A 21,521-nucleotide genomic window follows, 5' to 3' on the forward strand; every position below is an offset into this window, starting at 1 on the left:
ATTTTATGTTGTCGCTTAGATACAGTGGCCACAGCTCTCTCGGTCACTCTCACTTTCCCTCCCCTCACGTCCTCTCCCTCCCCCCGCCCCTTTTTGGGCCTTATATAGAATCCGCGAATGTTAGATTCCCAATTTGATTACCCAGGAATAGAGAGTCTCGTTTTCTCTATCTTCTCCTCAGTGAGAGTTCTATATGAAGAAAATATTCAGAATAAAAACCATCAGTAGTGTTTAAAGTTGGGAAACTAAGACATCAGTGAAATACTCCTTTTCAAGTTGGAAACATAAAAGTTATTGGTAATTGATAATATTCTTTGATGGCACTGGCAAGGTGCAGTAAAATAGGAACTCATATACTAGTAAAATTTACCACTAGTAAATTATACAGCTTTTCTTATAAGTAATCAGCAGTCTGTATCAAAAACTTTACCTTAAAAACAATTCTTACCACATCCATTTTTACCCAAAGGAATTTATGCTAAAACAACTCTTCAGATATATGCACACTAACTTTTAAGCAAGAATATTCAGTACAGTATTATTCTATTCAATATTTTAAATAACCGAAGCATCTAGCTATGCAGAAAAAGTAAAATAAAATATGGTGCAGCTATTAGAAGGACTTTTAATACATACCTTATATTCATGATTTTCAGAGAAAAAAATATAAGAAATTACTCTCTAAATAATGTTGAATGAAAACAGCAGGATACTGAATAAATGCAATCTGATTTTGTATATGAGAACACTTAGATTCAATAATGATAGCTTCTCTATCCACCCTTTACTTTCAATCTCCATTGCTTAACACAATCAAGTCTTAGTTTTTCTCATGACATAGTCCAATGCAGGGTGGTGGCAGTTGTGAATTTCTCTGTGCTTCCAGCAAGCTCAGTATATGGCTTCCAGATAGCTGGCGCCTAATTTCTTTGGTTCACAAAGGATGCATCACGTTCGCTCACCTTCCATCAGTAGGAGCGAGGCACTTGTTCTCTCTTCCCTTAGATGCAAGCGGCTGGGCCGTGTAGTTTTGTGAGCATCAGACTATCCCATATTCAAACACAGTGGAAGCAACTCAGAAGATTATGAGCATCTCCTGTGAGATTGTTTGTGACTTCATTTTCAACTTTGTGCTACTCTCTCCTGAATGTTCTAAGATGAGTGTAAGTTAAGTTCATCATCAGATAAAAGTAGAGACATTTAAAAACTGGAGGTGCAGTGGGAGGGCCAGCTGCTTATTTTCCCTCTGCAGATGCAGACAGGCTGGTATGCTCCCTGTAGTGTAAGTTTCAGTATGGCTGTGTGTCTTAAGAGGTTCTTCAGGGCCTGCCAAGGTGACAGAAAATACACTGAGCATAGCGTACGGAGGACTGTTCTCTATGCATGGGTGATTTGGATATAATATTTATCAATGCTGATCCCGTGGGTTGTTTTGGCTGATCTGGCTGGCTTGGAGGATTTTCCTTTCTTCCTTCATTGTTCCATATGTTTCCTTTCCAAAACCTTTCTCTATGTCTAAGAGAACATGTCTACCAGCAGAAGTGGGAAAGTAACAAAGCAAAAGTTCTCTCTCTTTCACAGTCTGTTAAAAAGTTATTCTTGACAAAAAAGAGTTGTGCATGAAGATGCAGGTTGAAAACTCATGCATTGCAGATGAAGTCTAAGTGATGATTTAAGAGCTAGTAATGATAGCTCTGTGCAGGAATGCAGCCTGCTCACTGCCCTTTTCAAACAGCTCCTTGAGAGTGACATACGGAAGAAATAAGCACTGTGAGAAGACCAACATCTCTGATACTGTACATGTGATTCCATATTTTATCTCTGGCCTCCACTCTGGACCATGAACTGTAGAGATATTTCTGTCAGTAAGACCCTTTCAACACTCACTATTGGCTTCAAAGATCAATCTTTCATTTCCGTGCCCACGCTTATTTTCTTTTTCATTGCATGCCACCTCCTTGCACTTGTCCTGTTACAGAGTCCACCATAGCTATTTAATATTTAAAGCCTGGGATCATTTTGCAGGTTTTAGTTTAAAGGTAACCATAGCACACACACACATTCATTATTAATAGCAGAGATGCACGAAAGTCCTTGGGAATCTCCTTTCCTTTCCATGTTAGTTTCACATGAACGCTGCTGTCACTAGAATGAAGTTCTGATATTACTCTACAGCAGGTGGACTAAAGCAATAACCGGGCATCGAGCATTATGTGAACTGTTAGTGTGGGTGGATGTGACCATGCTCAAAAGGGAGATGGAGCCGGAAAGCGACAGGCCACGGAAAGTCCGGTTTCGGATCGCGTCGTCCCACAGCGGCCGAGTTCTGAAGGAGGTGTATGAAGACGGGCCACCGTCCGGCTCTCTGGATTCTGAATGTGCCAGTATCTGTGGCATAGATGGACTCAGTGAGTCTGATGGACAGCAAAATGGCCACTTGGGATCAGAAAGTGATGAGCATGAGAACGACCAGGATAACTTGCTGGTGTTAGCGAGGGCTGCCAGCGAGAAGGGGTTTGGTACAAGAAGAGTCAACATTTTAAGCAAAAATGGCACGGTCAGAGGTGTCAAATACAAAGTGAGTGCTGGCCAAGCTCTGTTTAACAATCTGACCAAAGTATTACAGGTACGTCATTGCCCTTTGCTCCTTCTGAACTTGTTCTTCACTCACCATCTCAACATCATTCTGTTTTCCAGTTTAAAGCAAGCCTCTCCGGTCATGGCTCTTACGTACCTCATGAGCATCTTCCCATCTAAGACATTCTCTCAGCATCTGCTGATTAGAGACAGGGTTATTATGCTTAGCAAACCAGACTGCCTTCTCAAAGCCAAATTTCCACATTTAAGCGGTCTATTCTTTCAGTGCGTAATGACTAAAACAGCATATCTGTTTCTTGGCCAAGAAAAAAGACACACTATAGTGTTCAAAGTATCTGTGCAAAACTTAGGAGTTAATTTCTGGTTTATCATTTTGAAGGCACCAGGTCAGTGTTTATCATTAGTTGGACAGCTATTTAAACCAGAAAATGATTGAGTGCTGCACTCAGTGGGGTTGGATCATTTGGAATATTGTGAAGATATGAAGGCTAACTTTGACTCTCTCCCACTCTTGAGGAGGTTACAGGTTCATCTGTGTTGCATTTCTCCATTATTTGCTCTTAAGAACTCTTAGAAAAAAGTTATTCTGGGAAAAGTTATTCTTCTATAAGAGTAGAGACTGTGATCCAGATCTTGTAGTAAAAAATTGCCCTTATAATTTGATAGATTTTGCACAGTAATGTAGGAATGTATTATTCAGGTCCTGGGCCTTCGGCAATGATCTAACATTAAGACAGTTTTTTGAAATTGCCTGGAAGCATTGGTAAAATGATATTCTGTTAAAAACAGGCATCGTATTTCAGGAATGAAATTCATAATCACTATCATTAAGGCAGCAAACCAATATTTTTCATTGTAATACCATTTTATATTTTTCTCTATATTTAAATAAAATGATATCATGTGGTGAATTATTCAATGCCATGACATTATAGGGAGCTGCTGAAGTGGAAGGGAGAAAGGATTTTTAAAAAGATATTTGACCTTTTTCTTTTTATTTCAAAGGAAGTATACGGAAAAATCATACAATGAGGACTTTAAAAAAGAAATTTAAAGGTAAAATCAGTTAAGATCAAAGGTTATTTTCATATAGAAAACTGGTGAAGAGTTTGGCAGATTAGAAATGGGGGTGGAGAACCAAAGATCAGAAACAAATGACTATGATTTAGGTTGGAAACAATCTTGCATAGATTTCTAGGTATGTGACTATTAGGTTGAAATCATCTTCATGGCCTTTATGTTTCAGCCAATGCAGAAACGATTTTTGCCAATGGGTGGACCAAGACTGTATAACCGTCACATTTAAAAACAACTGGATTCACTGTAATTAATTTAGCTTGCTATGATTTAAAAGGCTTTATGGTTTGGAGCATTATTTACAAAAGTGCTGTACAATTTCAGTACTTTGATATGAAATTGTTCAAATCTCCCTAAATAAAACTATTATTTATGATTAAGTACCTTAAATCTTCAAAACCTAGAAGAGAAAAGCTTTTCTTCCTCATGATTTTGTTCTGATTGTGCTATAAATAAGCAAATAGGAGATGTAAAAAATGTCATTTCAAAATACTAGTACTCAATAAGCTTACAGTATTTACTTGCCTATTTTTCTATGCATAATTCTGTCACTCTTTTATGGGAGAAAATTTAGAAAAAACTGTCATTTTCTAATAATGTAACCCTGTTCCATATACCCCCTGCTTTAAGAGGAAAATAGTGGTTACTAGCAGAGGTATCTCAAAGTCTTTGATATTTAATCAGTTTTCCTCCCTATCTGGACCTTCTTTCTTTATAATGTGGATAATCAGTATACTGTAGGTATTCACAAATATTGGCCATTAAAATCAGGTTCATCATCATCACCATCACCATCATCATCATCATCATCATCATCATGGAATGTTCTCTGATCTCTCCAGGACAAAACATAAGTTAAAGGAACTCCTAATTTGGATCAGGGCTGCCAGTTGCACTATTTCAAGAAGCTCCATTTGTATCATTGTCTTTGTGAGCAGCACCTGCTGCAGTTGTGCAATGCAAGCTACAGAGCATTTGGTAGAGAGCTGACCTGGACGCTTGCTGCTTGCTAAGGGATGTGTATGTCATAAGCAGTGATAAGTGTCTTAGGCATGTGTCTTAGAATGATTGAGTAGGTTTCCACATATATCCCATAATGCAGTAGCAGAGGAGTCCTAGGGGCTAAAAGCAGAAGTTACAGTTCATTACCTCCATACATGGGTATGGGACCAGATGCGACTTTTCCCTGGATCTTTTTATATTTTCCATATTCCTTGGGAAATAAGCTGCTAACTTAGCTAGACATAACTATAACATAGCAATTCCTCTGAGGGGAAAAATGAGGAGTTGTGCCTTAGCTATTGGATTAAGCTTCCACTGCACACGCAATCCTATTGAAGCAAGGAACTATGACTGAAGAAATAGGTCTTTTTTCCTGTTTTATGTTATTAAAATCTTGAAGCACCCAACTTGAAACTTGAGAGGAAACTCTAAATATAAATTCAACCTTTCAAAGACCCTGTATGTCACTTTGCTTCCTCTCTATTAGTTCCGTATTCTGTTATTCCTGTCTCATGAAACACTGGCGTGTGCTCTGTAAAAATTCAACTGTACAGAGAATAGTCATAGAAATTATTTGCTTAAAACATTTGTGCTTCTTAGCAGCACTTATTTGGAAAGTTGTCTATAAAATATACATTAGAACAAATTTCCATTTTATATATCAATTAATTTACCTAACAGATGTCTGAGCTGCTGAGGATGTGCAATATTAAACAAGGTCACCTGGGTCATCAGGGGGGCCGTGTAGCAGGTGGTCCATTGGTTCCTGGTGACTCTCTCAAGAACCTCCAGCTGGTCTAGATTATAGCTCTTCAGATCCAGATGCCCAACTTCTCCAGCTCTCCCAGAGACGACAAAAATCTAATGCTCAGGGGAGGCCAATTGGGAAATCTGAAAACCTAGACTCTAATAGTGGCCTGGAAATATGCCTTTATTGGAAGCTCTTCAGGTTGTCCTTACATACAGTGCCTGGTACAAATCACGCCCCTTTTTTATTACAAAATCATAAGCATGTAATTCTGTAACATAACTGTATCACGCTCAAGCACACCATATGACATTTTAAGTGAAGTGTTTAAATTACAACGATAAATTATTAGGCCCATATTATTACCCTACCAACCACACTTAAGCAGGCGTTACTTCTGCCAGACCCTGTACATTGAAGTTTGAGAATCATTGACCTTGAATGTAACAGGGAAATTCATCCACTTGCCTGAAGTTCATGAACATATTCCTTAATGTTTTTATGTCTTCAACATTTAATGAGGAGAACAAAGAAGACGTGTATTGATCTATGATTTGTTAGATCACGGGGAGGCCTTTCCTGAGCCAGAATGAAATAAAAATACCTTGACAGACATGTTTCTTATGGGTTTTCTTATGCACCACTCAGTTGGTTTAGGAACAGGCCCAGAAGTCTTATCAGTACGCTTTGGTGTAGGTGCAATGCTTTAGTTATTTTTAAGAAATTCTGCTTTACCTGAATTGAAATCTAAGCTTTTTATCACTTCTATTTTCCTCGCCCTATCTCCTCCCTTCCGCCTTCTCCTTGCATTATGATGATCTAGTGGCACTTCGGTCAAAGGACAAATGGCTCCTCTGACTATAACCTCTTACTAGTTGTGTATAAGGAGAACTGTAAACTTTTTAAAATGAAGTGTGTGTATACTTTGGCAAAAATAAAAGAAATTCTGCTTTAAAGATATTTCTATCTAGATAAATAATTTCATTCCTCATTAATGGAATATTTTAGAAAGAAATTAATTTTTATTTTTCAAAAGCAGTTACTGTTACCTCATTCAAGACAAATGACAGGACCACTGTCTGACTCATAGCTCTCATCACCCACTTTGCATGATTGCATTTGAGACACACCTTGCTCTTAGCACCAACATATTTCCACAGTCTCTTAGGATGGGTCAGTGATGCAGATAATTAAGGTCATTTATTGTTTCTTACTTATTGTTATGTGATTAAATTTCAGACAGTAATTACATTTCACTCAGCAATATTTTCAAGATTGTATACTTTGTTTTATACTCTGTTAGAATCTTCTATTGTAGTTGTCCTAATTTCAACTCCCCTTTCTTCCTACAAATTTATAATTATTGTATAGAGAAAAATATATACAAAGAAGGAAAATAATTACACCACAACTATAATTTGGTGGCTCCTTTCTAAAAATTCAAATTACACATTTTCCTTCATCGATGTATGTACATGCACATCTGTGGTTAGTGTGCTTACATTTATGACTAGTCTAATATTTCAAGACTAATAAAATAAAAATGCAATTGATTTTGGAGAATGTGTTCTATTTTGCACAAGGTTTTCACATATGCAATTTTTCTTCAGTGTGTATAAAATTGCGAAGTAAACATGAAAATTATTATAATGACTGTTTTGACAACTGCATGTCAGAGAAATCAAGCATCTGGCCCAAAGCTAGGAACATCAGAATGATATCTTTTCTGTTTTAGCTCTGTAAAATTTTAAAAATAAAATGCTATATACAAAACTCCCAATTTTACCTTTAGAAGTGTTATTATGACAAATATGAAGATTTATATGACAATCTTGTTTTTTGAAAGTTCAGATAGCTCTATTGATTTTTAAATTGTATTTTTAAAACTAATCAAAACCTCTCATATCTATAACATTATTCGATTAAATTATCATCATAACAAATTTTATTAAATGTATTGGGGTGACATTGGTTAATAGGATCATACAGGTTTCAAATGTATATTTCTATGATACTAGAAGTGTTCTGATTACAAATTAAGATAATGGAGATTTTTGGTACTATCTAGTTTTTTGAAACATCAACATTTCATTAGCAGATTTAAAATGTATTATTTAGCAAATAATCAGTCTTCATCCAGGTTTTCCTGTAGAGTTAGATAGCTCTATTCATTTTTAAATTGTATTTTTAAAATTTATTAATCAAAACTCCTATGTATAACATCATTTGATTACATTATTATGAAGTAACAAGGGTCACCGTTGGAAGGGGATGTGTGATTATTTCAAGGAAGACTGCTGCTGCTCAGCGTTGGCCACTAACTTTAGGATGAATAAAAAGAGACAAAAGGTTTTAGCAATGCTCGTGGTCTATCTCTGGTTCAGTGTATCTAGCTTTGTTAATAGAATAATATTCCAGTGAAAACAAAGTGATACTCTTGATGACTCCGTGGTCCCAGTGGTTTATTTGGACCGCTCTGGAAAAGGAACAACAGCAATAATAATAGTGTTGATTAAGTATTTACTGAATATGAGGCACTGTTCTTGATATTTATGTGCATTGACATCTATTTCTCACAGCAATTTTACAGTGTAGTATAATTATTAATCAGCTAATAGTAACGAGCTTCTTTTCTATGTATGAAACATTAAGCTGTATTAAAATGTCATTTAGCCAGAGAATTTTTATGTAATATTCTATCAAAATAACCACACACTAATGGAAATACTGCCTTTTTTTGTTATCATAAAGTAGGGAAGAGACTCTAGAATTTTTTATACAACTACCAAACCATGCAAAAAACTACATTAAGAAACTAGGTGACTTGTAATTGAAGAAACAGGGGAAAAAAGCACCAAAAATGAATTGATACTACTGATATATTTTATGTACAATTAAAGACTTGCAAACCAATAGACCTTAGAATCATGTGACCACCTTTCAGATACTGTCTCTTTGCTACTCTTTTGGTCACAGCATTTGACACTAATACTCATTAGGACATCAATAAATTCTTTATTTGAATTAATGAGTTAAGTGAAATGCTCTGAGACAGTGGTTATTTTCTTCTTTTCCATCTCTTGGGTTTAAAGATTTCCCATAACGGATAGGAATGGAGTTTCGTGGTGAAGCATCAGTAGCTTGCTCTATTCAGTCCTTTCTGTTGTGAGTTATCTTCAATATTCTTTAGTTATTCATTGAATAACCATTTACTGCTAATCTATTATACAGCAGGCACTATCCTAGATGAATAAAACCCAATTCTTGCCTTCATAGAATATTCAGTAATGTATTGTGAATGGCAGTATAAAAAGATACATACAAGAATTCAGAGGTAAAGCTCAATTTAATTTCTTTTTGCCATAGGATTCCCCTTTTTTCTTGTTGGCCTAACATAGCCTCTGTATTTCTCCAATGCTTATGGTTTTCTCCTTTTATTCTTTCTCTTATTAGACCATAATTTTGTTGCATTTCTTTCTTCAGCTTCTCTTGCTTTCTGATTTAGTTCTGTCTCTGGCCCCGGTAACTGATGGATCACCTGTGTAATTGACTCGTATCTTGAACCTATGAGTTTCCAAAAGTCCATAATGGTCACTCTGAGCATGAGTACTGACTTATCCATGTTCTATTAATCTTACTAAATGGTTCTCTCTTTATTTCAGTGAACACCTACTTGAGATCTCTCCCATTCTGTATTCACTAGAACATTTTATCATCATGACATTTTAATTTATGGGAGTTTGGTTTTAACTGCTTGAATCTTAATCCTATGAATGAAGGATTATAGAAGAGTGCACTTCCATAGCCTTTGACTTTAATCTTGCCTACATGACTTCCTTTGAACAGTGGGTTGGTAGCAGAAGTGGCAAGTACAAAAGCTTAAAATATGCTTGCAAGGTTGCACATTTTCTTTCCCTTGCTTCCTTCAGCTGAAGGTGTAAAAGTGAGGCACAACCAACCACTGCACGAAACATCGTTCTCCTTGGTGTTTCCATATAAGATTAAAAGTGACTCATGGCTCCTGTTTCTAAGGGTGGACAGGAAGTACTCTGTTAGTCACCACTGGGGCTCGTTTCCTCACTCCCTGTGACCTGCAGGACATACAGGCTTAACAGGGACCAGAAAACCTAGGAATGGTGCGGGTGCACAGCTCCTGCTGGATCCATCATCGCCGCCGCCCCTTCAGCCCCGCGACGCTGCAGGCAGCCCCTGAGGCCCTCACGCAAGTCCTCTCCCAGGATGCCCGACTTTCCCTTCTTCCCACTCTGGGCCTTACGCAACGTCACTGCTTTATGTCCAGCAGAAGAAGACCCATGTTTCTGGAAATCAAAGCTCACTTTTCTGTGTGAGAGAAAGAAGAGACAAATACCATAATTCTCCAGAGGTGTCTTAAATAATGTCCGTGCTTATTTTCCCTCCACTAATGGGTTAGAGAGTACAGTCCTCTGGAGGGAAATGACCTGCAGAGTTTGCCATTTCCTAGTTGGGTATTCTGAGGAAATTTACTCAACTTTTATAAATCCAGTTTCTTCATCAATAAAGTGGAAATAATGACAGTGACTATTTCCCATGAAATAAATGAACTATTGTATATAAAGCATTTTTGCACAATGCTTGGAATTTTGCACAATTCAGCAGCTCAGTAAATACTGCTATTATTTTTATTATCCATCCCCCAAATAATTTGTGAATGGATTAATGCTAAGAACTTTGTTAGGCAATTAGTGTGCAAATAGGAAAAAAACATCATTTCTCTCCTCTGAGAAACTATATTCCTTCCTATGAGGGTTACAAACTCATAGTTACTGTTAAATATAAGTATTTAGGAGCTCACTGGGGGACAGAAGCAGAACGTGTCATCCAATTCTGTGAATCCTATAGAGATTATGTCCCTCCTGATATAACATCTTTTATAAATGGGGCCAGCCTTTTAAAAGCATCATGGTTCCTCAGGCTTTATTGGTGGAACCCACTTCCTTTTGGGAAATCTCACCTGCTGCCTCTAAACTTGGCTGAGTCCCTGCCATGCAAACCTGTTTTCCCAAGGCCAATTCTCTCTGTTCAAGATCCTGTCTTGGCTTCAGCCCCTACCTGGGCCTTTGTCTTGGATTCTGTAGTTCTAACCGCCCATGGTTACTTGGCCATGTGTTTGTCAGCTTGGCTCTGCAGCACTTGGCCGCATACCTGTGAGTTGAGCCAGCCAGCCACCCACCCACGTGCCTTGTGTCTGAGAGTTCCTCTACAACACCTGTCATCCTGAAAGCCTGGCCTGTTCCTTCTGTGTAGACATAGACTCTGTTTCTTCTTTAGCAATAGCCTGGGTTGATTATGATGCCTTTCAGCCCTAATCCAGATAATAGTTTGTATTTATATGGGAAGGGCTGAGGATGAGCCATAGAATAGACTGCTACCCATGGCTTAAAATACACAGACATTTATATTGTTTGAGAGGCTTAGAAGAGGCCTCTGAGATTGTTTAGTGGCTTCAAAATGTGGTAAACAAGCCAGTTCCTGATGTTCTGCTCTGTCATCTTTAGCTTATTTGGGATGTTCCCTCATGGATTCGAGATGGTTGCCATAACTCAAAGCAAGGGCAGAGTCAAAGACAGGAGAGACGTGGCAAAGGAGAACATTCGTTGGAGGTGTGTCTCTTCCATCAGAAAGGAAAAGACAATTCCAGAAACTTCCAGGAAGCTTTCTCATACATTTCAGTGGCCAGAATAGAGTCTCATGGCCACTCCTCCTTCTAACAGAAGGCTGGGAATGTGAGTTTATGGCATAGCCTCTATGGTAGAAGGGAGCACAGAGCATGGATTTGGCAACAGCTCATGAATAAATGAGCAACGGTGCCTGCCACACCGTTATCCAAGACCTCTGAGAAGACAATTTTTATTTTATGCAATTTAACGCCACTGGATTATGCTACTTGAGTTAAAAAATCATTTTTAATCGTGATCTTATTTTATAACCTATGTACATTTATTTTGCCTGTCCTTGTTATTTTTCTGTGTTTCCAGGTTTCTTTCAAAATTCTTTTCAGTATTCATTGCTTTTGATTTTTTATTGCTCTCTCTATTATATCAGGCCTAGAGGTTTTTACCAGTTGGTTTTAATTATTCTAACACTAAAACTTCAGAAACCTCAAGTGATGTTAGAGATGCTAAACCATTTATTTTTAACTAACAATAGTTAAAAGTGCAAGTCTATCTCTCATAGGGTGCTAATTGTGCAGTTTTAAAGAGGTATGTATCACATTTGACCCAAGCTGAGCAATCTAAAACAAAAAGGCACTTTCCCCAAATGGTGCATATTGCTTCATTTTTACCCCTGCTGCTGCCTATTTTCCTTGCATCAGAAACAAAATAAAACACAAAACACGATGACTACAGAGTCACAGCCATCATTCCCAAGCTCCTTCATTCACTCCTCATTCCAGAAGCCAGTCACCTCAGGGGCTCCAGAGTCACTGGGCTGGAACTCATTCCACATTTGAGAACAATGACAGGAAAGCTCTCTGCATGCAGAGCAGGGCAGATCCTTTCTCTATGAGCCTTTTGGTAAGGCTGCCCCAGCTTCCCTGGTTCTGCTGCTCATAAACAAGCTTTAAAAAAAGTATTCAAAAGAATACTATTAACATTAATAATAAGAGTGACTTTTTATGAGTGCCTATATGTGACAGAGATTATGTTAGGCCTCTTTCTTAAAATACTTTCTTTAATCCTCAGAGAAATTTGCAAGGTTGATATTGTTTTACATGATAGGAGCTGACGATTTCCCCATATGATTTAAAGGACTGTGGAAAAAACATTGTCCCCAAATATTTTGGCCTTCATGTTGGCTGGCTACCTGAAATGTTTTCTATTATTTTTTCTACTTCACTTACTTTAGAGATCTCCTTTGTCTTCAGTTGAGTTCCCTAGAAACAGAACTTGAGATTGGGTTCTTGGATGAGGTGGTTTTGTAAGAGAGCCCTCTCAGAAGATGGGGGGAAGAAAGCCGGTTAGGACAGGAGAAGAAAGCTAAGCAAGAGAGTGATCTTGGCTGGAAGCCAGCTGCAGCTTGGACACTCAAATGCAAATTGTACCCTGGATTTGGTCCCACCTTACAGCAAAGAGCTGGTGTTGACTATTGGCTTTGCATGTGTGCGCGTGCACATGCGCAGCATCCGTCCTGCTGGGATATTTGGAGATATTTATCCATAGAAAGGGGAAGTATGACCTGTTAGCAGCCAACATTTACAGGAGCTGGGGGATGGTCTACCGGCGTTGTGAAAGAAATCTAGAAGCATCCACTATAATCTGCCTCTTGCACTGGTCAGAATTAGTTGCTTCTTCATTAAGTTTGCTCCATCCACACACAGCCTTGTCACAGACAGTGGGAGAATTAGTGGGGTAAGTTATAGATCTCAGACTGTGGTTGACCTTGAAGCAATAACTGATATTTATTTTCTCTCATTTACTACCCATTTTAGACACCCTTCTTCTTAGCTAACACCCCTACTTATCTAGGTGGCTGCCATGGTTGGGTGAATTGTATTCTTAGTCCCTGTGGAATTGGAGCCTCTGGTCACTATGCCCTTATTAGGTCAGCAGTGGTTGCTGTACTTGGAAGGATTGAGCAAAAATGAAAAAAAAAATAAAGAACTTATGGACACAGACAGCAGTGTGGTGTTTTGAGGGGTAGGAGAGGTGGGTAGAGGTTGGAGAGGGTAAAGAGGGGATAAATGATGATGAAAAAAATAAAATAAAAATTAATTAATAATTAAAAAACAAGTGAGTGCCATGAGAGGCTCCTGAGGGCCAAACATATTTTCACCTGCCCTTAATATGTGGCAGCAGTTCTACCTCCTTGAGACAATCAGGGTCTGTTACTTCTGCCAGTAACATTACTCCTTTTTATGTCAACTGGATTACTAGCTTTAAGTTTAATGGGCTTTTTTCTATGTTGTTTTGTGGAAGTGCTCCCTCCTGGGACCAAGGACCTAGACTAATAATGCCTAAAGTTTCAAGGATAGAAAGCACAATTTCCCAGGTGGGTAACTGCGAGTGATGCTGAATGGGATCATTCCTACATCTTCCCATTGGTTCCTGGACCCATGAATTCTAGCTGTTGGTAATAAAGCTCCATATAATGACCATTGTTTTAAGGTGTTGACCATAAACAAATAGACAGCCAGATATTTCTTCAGAAAAACAGGTTTATTCAGGAACAACAAAGAACTGCAATTTGGGACCTGCAGTCTAATGACAAACCACACACAAGTGCAGGGAACAAAGAAGAGGAATGTTATTTTATAGAGGAAAGGAAAAGTTCAGAGGGAGTTTGTAAACAGAGTCTGTTGGAAGGAACTGTGAGTTCAAAGTGTTGTGGCTTTTCATTGGTCGACTTGTAATAGGCTTTCATTGGCCGAGTAGTTGTTGGGGAGGACAACATCATATTCGTTCCTGCTGGAGTAGTAGAGTAGAAAGCCTCTTCTTGTTAGATAAGGAAAGTCTGGCGGAATTGATGGTGAGTGGTACCACATGAGAGTGCCACCCATCCACCCTCCCAATTTTAAATGAGGCTTCCATTTATTAATTCTCAAAAACGTAGAAGTGGCATCCTGAAGAATGATGCCTTTTTCTAAGAGTATCGTCTCCAAGCTCATGCATCAACTATGCCTTCAAGATGCTGCCCTGAAGCTCTATCAGGTGGTGGTCTGGATGATGTGGTACATGGTAGGCACTCCTTGTTCAGCTAGCTTACCTGAGCCCTCTGCACCTGTTTGAACCTGATTTCAGTTAAACCTCTTTCATTTTATGATGACTTGTTGCAAGACCTACTTGACTTTATGACTTTGTGGATGTGACAGTATATATCCACAAAGGCATATATATCCAAGTAGTTCTGATGGCCTGGTAGGGTAACTGCTCAGTTTTGCAGGGGCCCAGGCCATGCCAGAAGCTGATTTTTGAATACTGTGGAGCTTCTCTTGCAAATGGCACGGTCTTGATCCAGAACCCTATGGGAGTTGGCACTGTGTCTTTCCTATTAAGGCTCATAGGAGATTGGGCACAGTGCCTTTTTCCACCACAGGTAACTAGCAACGTGAGACCTGCTGTGTTGTATGAACCATGCTTCAGGGCTGCTTATACCTCAGACCAAATCCCTTGGAAAGCCCTTGTTTTTGTGAGCTCTGCTCAAAACTAGCAACCTCCCGTGCCACTTGATAAATGAGTTCTGTGTTCTCTAAAACTTGAAGAGGTCCATCAAGCACTGTGCTTCTTTCTGAGATGTAAAATGTGAAAAATACAATAATCTTCCCTTACCTTTTGAGGAGGTGTTCCAGCATGGCCCAGACTGGCGACTCCTAAATAATTCAGGGGGAGTTGCGAGTTCTTGAACTTTTGTGGGGTTTATCTCCCACACGCTGGAGCAGATGCCTCTTACATTTGGATACTTAATATTTCTTGCTTATTAGGTCTTAAGATGTGTTATTAATATCAGTTGACCAGCATGAGGTTCTGTCTAATGGCAATAATTGAATGTCCTCCAACTTTGTGGATGAAGTGGCTCCCGTTCATCTGAGAGAGCAATTAGCAGACACCGCTCACAATAGCCAAGGGGCAGGGACACACACCACAGCACCCACTAAATCTTGTCAACAAAATAATGACGTTATCTGGAGACAAGGGAGGAGTGGTGTTGGATGGAGAGGGGATCAAAATTCAGGATGCTAAGCCCGACTTGCTTGGCTCAGTGGGTTGGGCATCAAACTGCAAAGTGAAAGGACGCTGATTCGATTCTCGGTCAGGGCACATGCCTGGGTTGTGGGTTCTGTCCCCTGTTGGGGGTGTACGAGAATCAACCGATCAATGTTTCTCTCGCACATCAATGTTTCTCTCCCTCTCTCTCCCTTCAACCCTTTCTGAGAATAAATAAGTAAAATCTTTAAAAAACATTTAAAAATTCAGGATGCTCGGATCTCTCATTTAAGTATTGCAGTGAAAGATGGGTGCATTCTGAAAGAGACAAAAGAGAGCCTTAGTTTTCTTTTTCTCTTAGTGCCAGAGTTCTCAGGAGCAGGAGGCCTTTCCTGTGGGAAGGGGCAGTGGTGTGGTGGAGAGGGGGTTATTATTAGATTGGCCAAAATGTCGGTTTAGTTTTGTTCCTTACCATGGTTCTCCTTAGGCCTTAGTTGTCTTTAATTTCATTTGAAACAATGTTGTTAGATTGCATTGTGAGAGCTATTATATCAGCTGTGCATGTCAAAAACAGGTTATAAAAACTGGTAAAGTTTTGTGCAGCCATTTTAATATTGAAGATGGAAGAAAAGATACAACATTTTCAGTGTATTATGCTTTATTACTTCAAGAAAGGTAAAATGCAACTGAAATGCAAAAAAGAAAAGACTTGTACAGTGTATCGAGAATGTGCTATGATGGATTGAATGTGTCAAAAGTGGTTTGCACGGTTTCTTGGTACTATTGACATTTTGGCAAAATAATTCTTTGCTGTGGGGCTGTATTATGCATTGGAAGATGTTTAGCAGCGCCCCTGGTTTCTACCCACTAGAAGCCAAGAGCAGGGGATAGCCGTCATATTCAAAATATTCAACTCAATAAAGTTATTGGTGAAAATGAAAAACATGCTTTTTATTTTACAAAAAGAACACTAAATGGACTTTTTGGCCAACCCAATAAATATTCAGAAAATTTGTGAGACAGTTATTAAACCATTGGCAGTTTGAAATCAGCAATGGTGTGATTATTCCCAACAGAAGATTCAGCAAATAAGTGCTACAAATGAGTATTTGGATGCTTTTCTCTCCCTTGAAGGTAATTCACCAGCATGCTACTGCTACTACAAAGTTGCTGAAAGGAACATCGAAACAGGAAAAGGTGGTCTCCTTAATAATTATCCTGGAGGCAGAGCTGGCCCCTGCGCATTTCATTTTCTTAAAATGCACTCAGAAAATGCCATCTGGTTAGCTATTTTTTAAGGTTATTATTGCTATTTTTCTCATTAAAAATCGATTTAACTCCTGGGTTTGTTTAGGAACTTTCTGTTGCTGTAGACATGAAGAAATTATTCCTATTTCATTTCCCAGCCTCCAGGCTTGCCTTCAGGAACCTTTCCTCCTGCAACTGAAAAGCTAATCATATTGCTCCCCTGCTAACGACAAACCCATGGTTCTTGGTAGAATTTACCTGTAACATCAAACATTTTAGTCTGGCATGTGAGCCAGAGTTCCTCTCAAAAGCAGAGTATGATGTAAGGATGTGAGTTCACCGGGGAGGCAATCTCAGGGCGAGGGGAGAGATGGAAGAGTGTGGAAGAGGGAAGGAAAGAAAGCCACTCAAAGCTGCAGTGATTACGGCCGTGGGCAGCTAAGGCTCCTTCCGTCCTGGATTCTTCCCAGGCCTTCTTAGGAGCGTCTTCTAGAACGCCTTCCAGAGTCCACACCACCTGAGAACAGCAGGAGAAGCGCTTGTGGACTGTCTCCCCCGCATAAGGGTTGTCCCAAGAGATTTATAACCCCGTCCCCACCCCACACAGATGTTTCTGAGCTGCACATACTTAAGAGCCGAGTGAGTGGTCTTCTTCCAGTGATCCACCCTGAGGAGCTGGAGAAAACCTGGTGCAGAAAGCGCCACAAGCTCATGGTGGATTTCTGTCACTGCAAAGAGACTTGAAGCTCATAGGGAGCTCTTTCGTGAAGCCGTGGTTGTGAGGCAGAGCAAAAGAGGCAGCTGATCCATGGGCATATGAAGCTTTCCATGGTTTTCCATTTTCTCTTCCAATCTCGTCCCTGGTCTTGCTCTCCTAACAGCCTGTACATGCCAGTACAGGTAGCCTAACTACCCGTTGCCTTTGCATGTAGCCCATTTTTTTTGAACATGCTGATCTGCTGATCTCTCTTCTTGAAATGCATCCATTTGCTTCTCTTAGTTAAGTCAATTTTTAAAACTAACCTCAGATGTGCCCTTTTTTTCTGGAACCTGCCATGCTTCTCCCAACTAGTGTCCAGTGTGCCTATACCTCTTGCAGTACCTTATTATAGCTCTATTAAAGCCCTTATTACAACATACTGTAACAGAAATCTGTTTAGCACTCAATCTTCTGCATAGGTCTGTGAGGAACTGTATCCTAAACTTAGATGTATTCCAAGCGCCTAGCATAATGTATAACTACATAGCTACATAATAAATGTTCTGTAAATACCTGTGGACTGAGTGAATGAATACTACTGATTTTGCAGTGGATTTCTTTTACCAAAAAAAAAAAAAAAAAAAAAAAATCTAATTTAAGAATTTAAGACCACTCCAAAGCAATTGAAACATGGATATATGTTTAAAAGAAGCCTACTAGATATTCAAATACATCATTTATTATGTGTATAAGTTAATAAATAAATAACACTGTATGATTATATGTATAACTGACAATAGTAATAAAACTAAGAAAATCAAGCAATAAATCAATAGTAATGAGTGAATGACTTCTGTTTTCAAGAATTAGATAAGACACAAACATATAACAAAATGACTAATGATAAAAGAGGGGAAAATAAGACACTGAGCACTGAAATATTGTAAGAGAGCATGGATGAATAGGGAAATGAGAAGCTAAAATATATTTGCTATGAAGGATTCTGAGGTCTTGCGGGGATGGAGGACAGGGAGGTTTCCAGGCAGCAGGTAGGATGTCACCTGAGCAGCATGTGCAGTGGTGACCAGCAGTGACTCTGGAGAAGAACTCAGAGGTTCAAACTCCTGGGTCACATATCACCCAATAGGTGTGTAATCTTTGGCAAAATTTTAGTTGCCTCATCTGTAAATGAGAGTTTATAATTATGCTTAATTTATGTGGTTATTGTAAGGATTAAAATAATTAATGCCTGGCATATAACACATCTATCAGATATGATACACTTACCTTAAAACATGAGGAGGTTAATCTCTTAGCAAAGACAGAAATATTCGGGAGCCAGTACAGGGACTAGTTTACTTGTAGCGGAGAGTTTATGTGGGGAATGGCAGGAAGTGAAAGCTGTTTTGGATTCTTAGTGAGGACCCCAAAAGTCAGCTGTAAAGACAGCAAACAAAGATAATGACTATATGTCTTGCTTTCCCCTGGATAATTGTGGTTTAATTATTGTCTTGAATAATTATCAGGGCACCTTCACTTCCCAAAGTGTTTTGTTTGGAAAAAAGATACCTAAAAGAGTAATATTTAAACAAGGCTCACAAGGATTTATGGCGATTATCTGGCACAAATGTAAGGTGCTCTGGAGCAGAGCAGTTTATAGGTTGGTAGCACACCATTGCATGTTTATTTAAAATCATATCTGTTTCCTTAGGATCATAAAAGCTCAGTATTAAAAGGAACCTGGAGTTAATCTGGTAGAATTCTTTTTTCATTTTTTATATTGGCACATTGTGATTTGATGTTTCCTCATGATTGGATTCAAGTTATGCATTTTTGGCAGGGATATAATATAACGATATGTCTTACCTTTCTGACGGTATCATATCTGAAATCACATGATGTCTCTTTCCCCCATTTGGGATATCAATTTGATCACTTTATTATGGTATTGTTTAATTTCTCCACTGTATAGTCATTTTTCCCCATAATAATTGATAAATAATGTGTTGGGAGATACTTTGAGGCTATGTAGTTATCTTGTTACCCATCAAACTTCCACACCCAAGATGAAGCACCCATTGATGTTTTCCTGGATCAATTTTTAGAGTTATCCTTGCAAAATGATGATTTTTTTCCCTATAGTTACTAGCCAACATTATTCTGTTGGGAGGTAAGATTCTTTGTTTCTGCTTTGTTTATAGATTTATTTACGCATCTATTTATTTTTAGCATGTGTAGACTCACCGATTCTAACTCACTGGGCTCCAACCCATCACTGTCTTTGTTTATTTTAATGCTCTAAATATTCCCATTTTGGCCAGTGGGAACCCTTAAAACTGGCACCAGGGTCTCTCTGACATGTTCCCATCAATTCTTTGAGCACTTCCTTACTTTTTTGGCACAAGGTGTTCCGGGTTCACCTCATACCTTTCCTGCCTGTACCAGGAATCAACTGTTTCTTCAATGAGCCTTGGTCACCATTGATGCAGAATGATATTAGGAAGCAAAAGTCTGGGTGTTGGGTTTGCTCTCCTGTGGAAATGTCATGACTCATCTGTCCTTTCGGTGGACAGAGCTACTGATGATGGTGGGGGAACTCTGTCGTAATTCGGCATTCATTTCTCCAGTTAGTTTGAATCTTGTGCTATTCTCTCCCTCTCAGGAATTCTGAAGGCACGGGAAATGTGTGGTTTTATTGGCTTTATTTCTGCCCTTTGTTGATCCTGTTCTGAGGGGAGGACATGTGGCGTGGTTTGGAATTAAGAAGCCACCTGTATCTGAGGGCCGAGCAGAGCCTCTGAGAGCGTCTTTGGGTGTCATCCTTGTCCATGGCCCTCTCAGTCTCCAGGGACACTAACACGTCCATGAAGTTTTTCAATGAACTAATGTATGTGTTGATGAAAACTTTGAGAATAGAAGTTTATGCTCTATCTTCCCCACAGTCTTTCACTTTAACAGTGTGTCATTGCTTTAGGGTCAAAGGTTGAGAGGAAAGAAAGCCAAGAATTACCCCCGCAAAGCAAACACTAACAGGAGAGGGCCTCTATAATTTGCTTTTATACATTGCCTTCTGAGGCTGCTGCTGTTTGCCCAATACTTAACCAAAAGTGCATCCTTGGCACTATGAAAGTTGAATTTGACTGTATTGCTGAAAGCAGAAATTTATGGAAGAGGAAAAAGGTGTCTCATATCCTCCAGTATCGATAGTGCAAATGAGAGTTGAGTGTTTCGTTCCAATGAGATTGGGGCTTTCATTAATCTCATGCTCACCGCTGATGAACGAACATTGTTTTGTCATGGTAGGCATAGTACTCCTGCAGGGTAATTAATCCCCAGCAAAGGCTGAACAACTGCCAGTGAAAATGCTGTATATTCGAGGCTTAGCTGAGACTCAGCAGCGAGGGCTTTACTGGCAGCGACTCATGACTCTGATTCCTCCCTCCGACATAGGGAGAGTGACAAATGGAGCCACTGACCCTTGTTTTAATTAAATTGTCTCTGAAGCAGGTGGCCAGTCAGGGCGAAGGAGGTACAGAGGGCTTCTTAGATGAGAGCTTCTTAGGGTGAATGTATTTCACTGGAAAAGAGGCTGCCCTGGGCAGAAAGGCTACCTCCATGCTTCTGGATGGAACTGAACAAGTGGGATTATGAAGCACAAACCATAGTCCTCAAATAGGGACATGAGATAGAAATTAGACACAGGGATAGGAAGAAGGGAGGTCTATAAAATATTCACCTTAATATGTAGTTTGTCAATATTAGGAGTTCTGATATGGAACTTAAGTGGTGAGTATGCAATTTAAGATTGCAGCACAGCAAGCAATTACTTATATCTGAGCATGGAGTGCTTTGAGATAGTTTTATATGCACATAGTATTTCTCCCACACTCATCCTGGCGAGAGACCCCCTTGCACACCAGCCTCACCTTCATGAAGGCATAAACCTAGGATCACAGTCGTGCATTCTTGAGCAACTCCAGCTCTGTCAAAGTTTTCTGTTTGTTCCTTGGAGGACTAACATTACCAGAAAGAGTCAAGGTCTCCTGGTTTCTCAGCATGTCATCTAAGGACCAGCGGCATCAGCACCATCTGCAATTTTGTAAGAAATAGTAGCATTTTGGGTCTTACCCAGAACTATGGAATCAGAATTTCATGTAACAAGATGCCCAGGTGCTTCTTTTGCAAATAAAAGCTTGAGAAGCCCTGCTTGGGAGGACCAGAACTCCCCGTTGATTGGTGACACCCTTCCCTGCTCTTCTCTCCATTCCAGCTCCATTTCTGCCTCCTCAGTGGCTGGTCTAGGGATGACCCCTTGGTATTTCAGGTTTGTTAGTCTTGTTTCCCTATTAGAATCTATGTTCCTCAAGAGCATGTTATATTTGTCCTACCTTTGTCTTATACTTGCCTTTCAGTAGCTCTTGGCTGTAAATGGTTAACTGATGGATTCAATGGTTGAAAAGTCATA

At 39.3% G+C, this 21,521-nt stretch overlaps 1 protein-coding gene across 1 annotated transcript in view; it reads left to right on the plus strand.

Annotated features, from left to right (window-relative positions):
• Positions 1-2,230: 2,230 nt before the first annotated feature.
• The window catches only part of GRXCR1 (glutaredoxin and cysteine rich domain containing 1), a 94,342-nt gene continuing 75,051 nt past the window's right edge, over positions 2,231-21,521 (plus strand). Inside the window, exon 1 of the mRNA XM_054582257.1 lies at positions 2,231-2,626. Coding sequence (XP_054438232.1) covers positions 2,243-2,626 — 384 coding nt within the window. The 5' untranslated portion in view covers positions 2,231-2,242. The remainder of the gene's footprint in view (positions 2,627-21,521) is intronic.

The sequence above is a fragment of the Pteronotus mesoamericanus genome, unplaced genomic scaffold (assembly GCF_021234165.1).
Source record: "Pteronotus mesoamericanus isolate MK-2021 breed Mesoamerican mustached bat unplaced genomic scaffold, CSHL_Meso_final contig_68, whole genome shotgun sequence".
Lineage (NCBI taxonomy): Eukaryota > Metazoa > Chordata > Mammalia > Chiroptera > Mormoopidae > Pteronotus > Pteronotus mesoamericanus.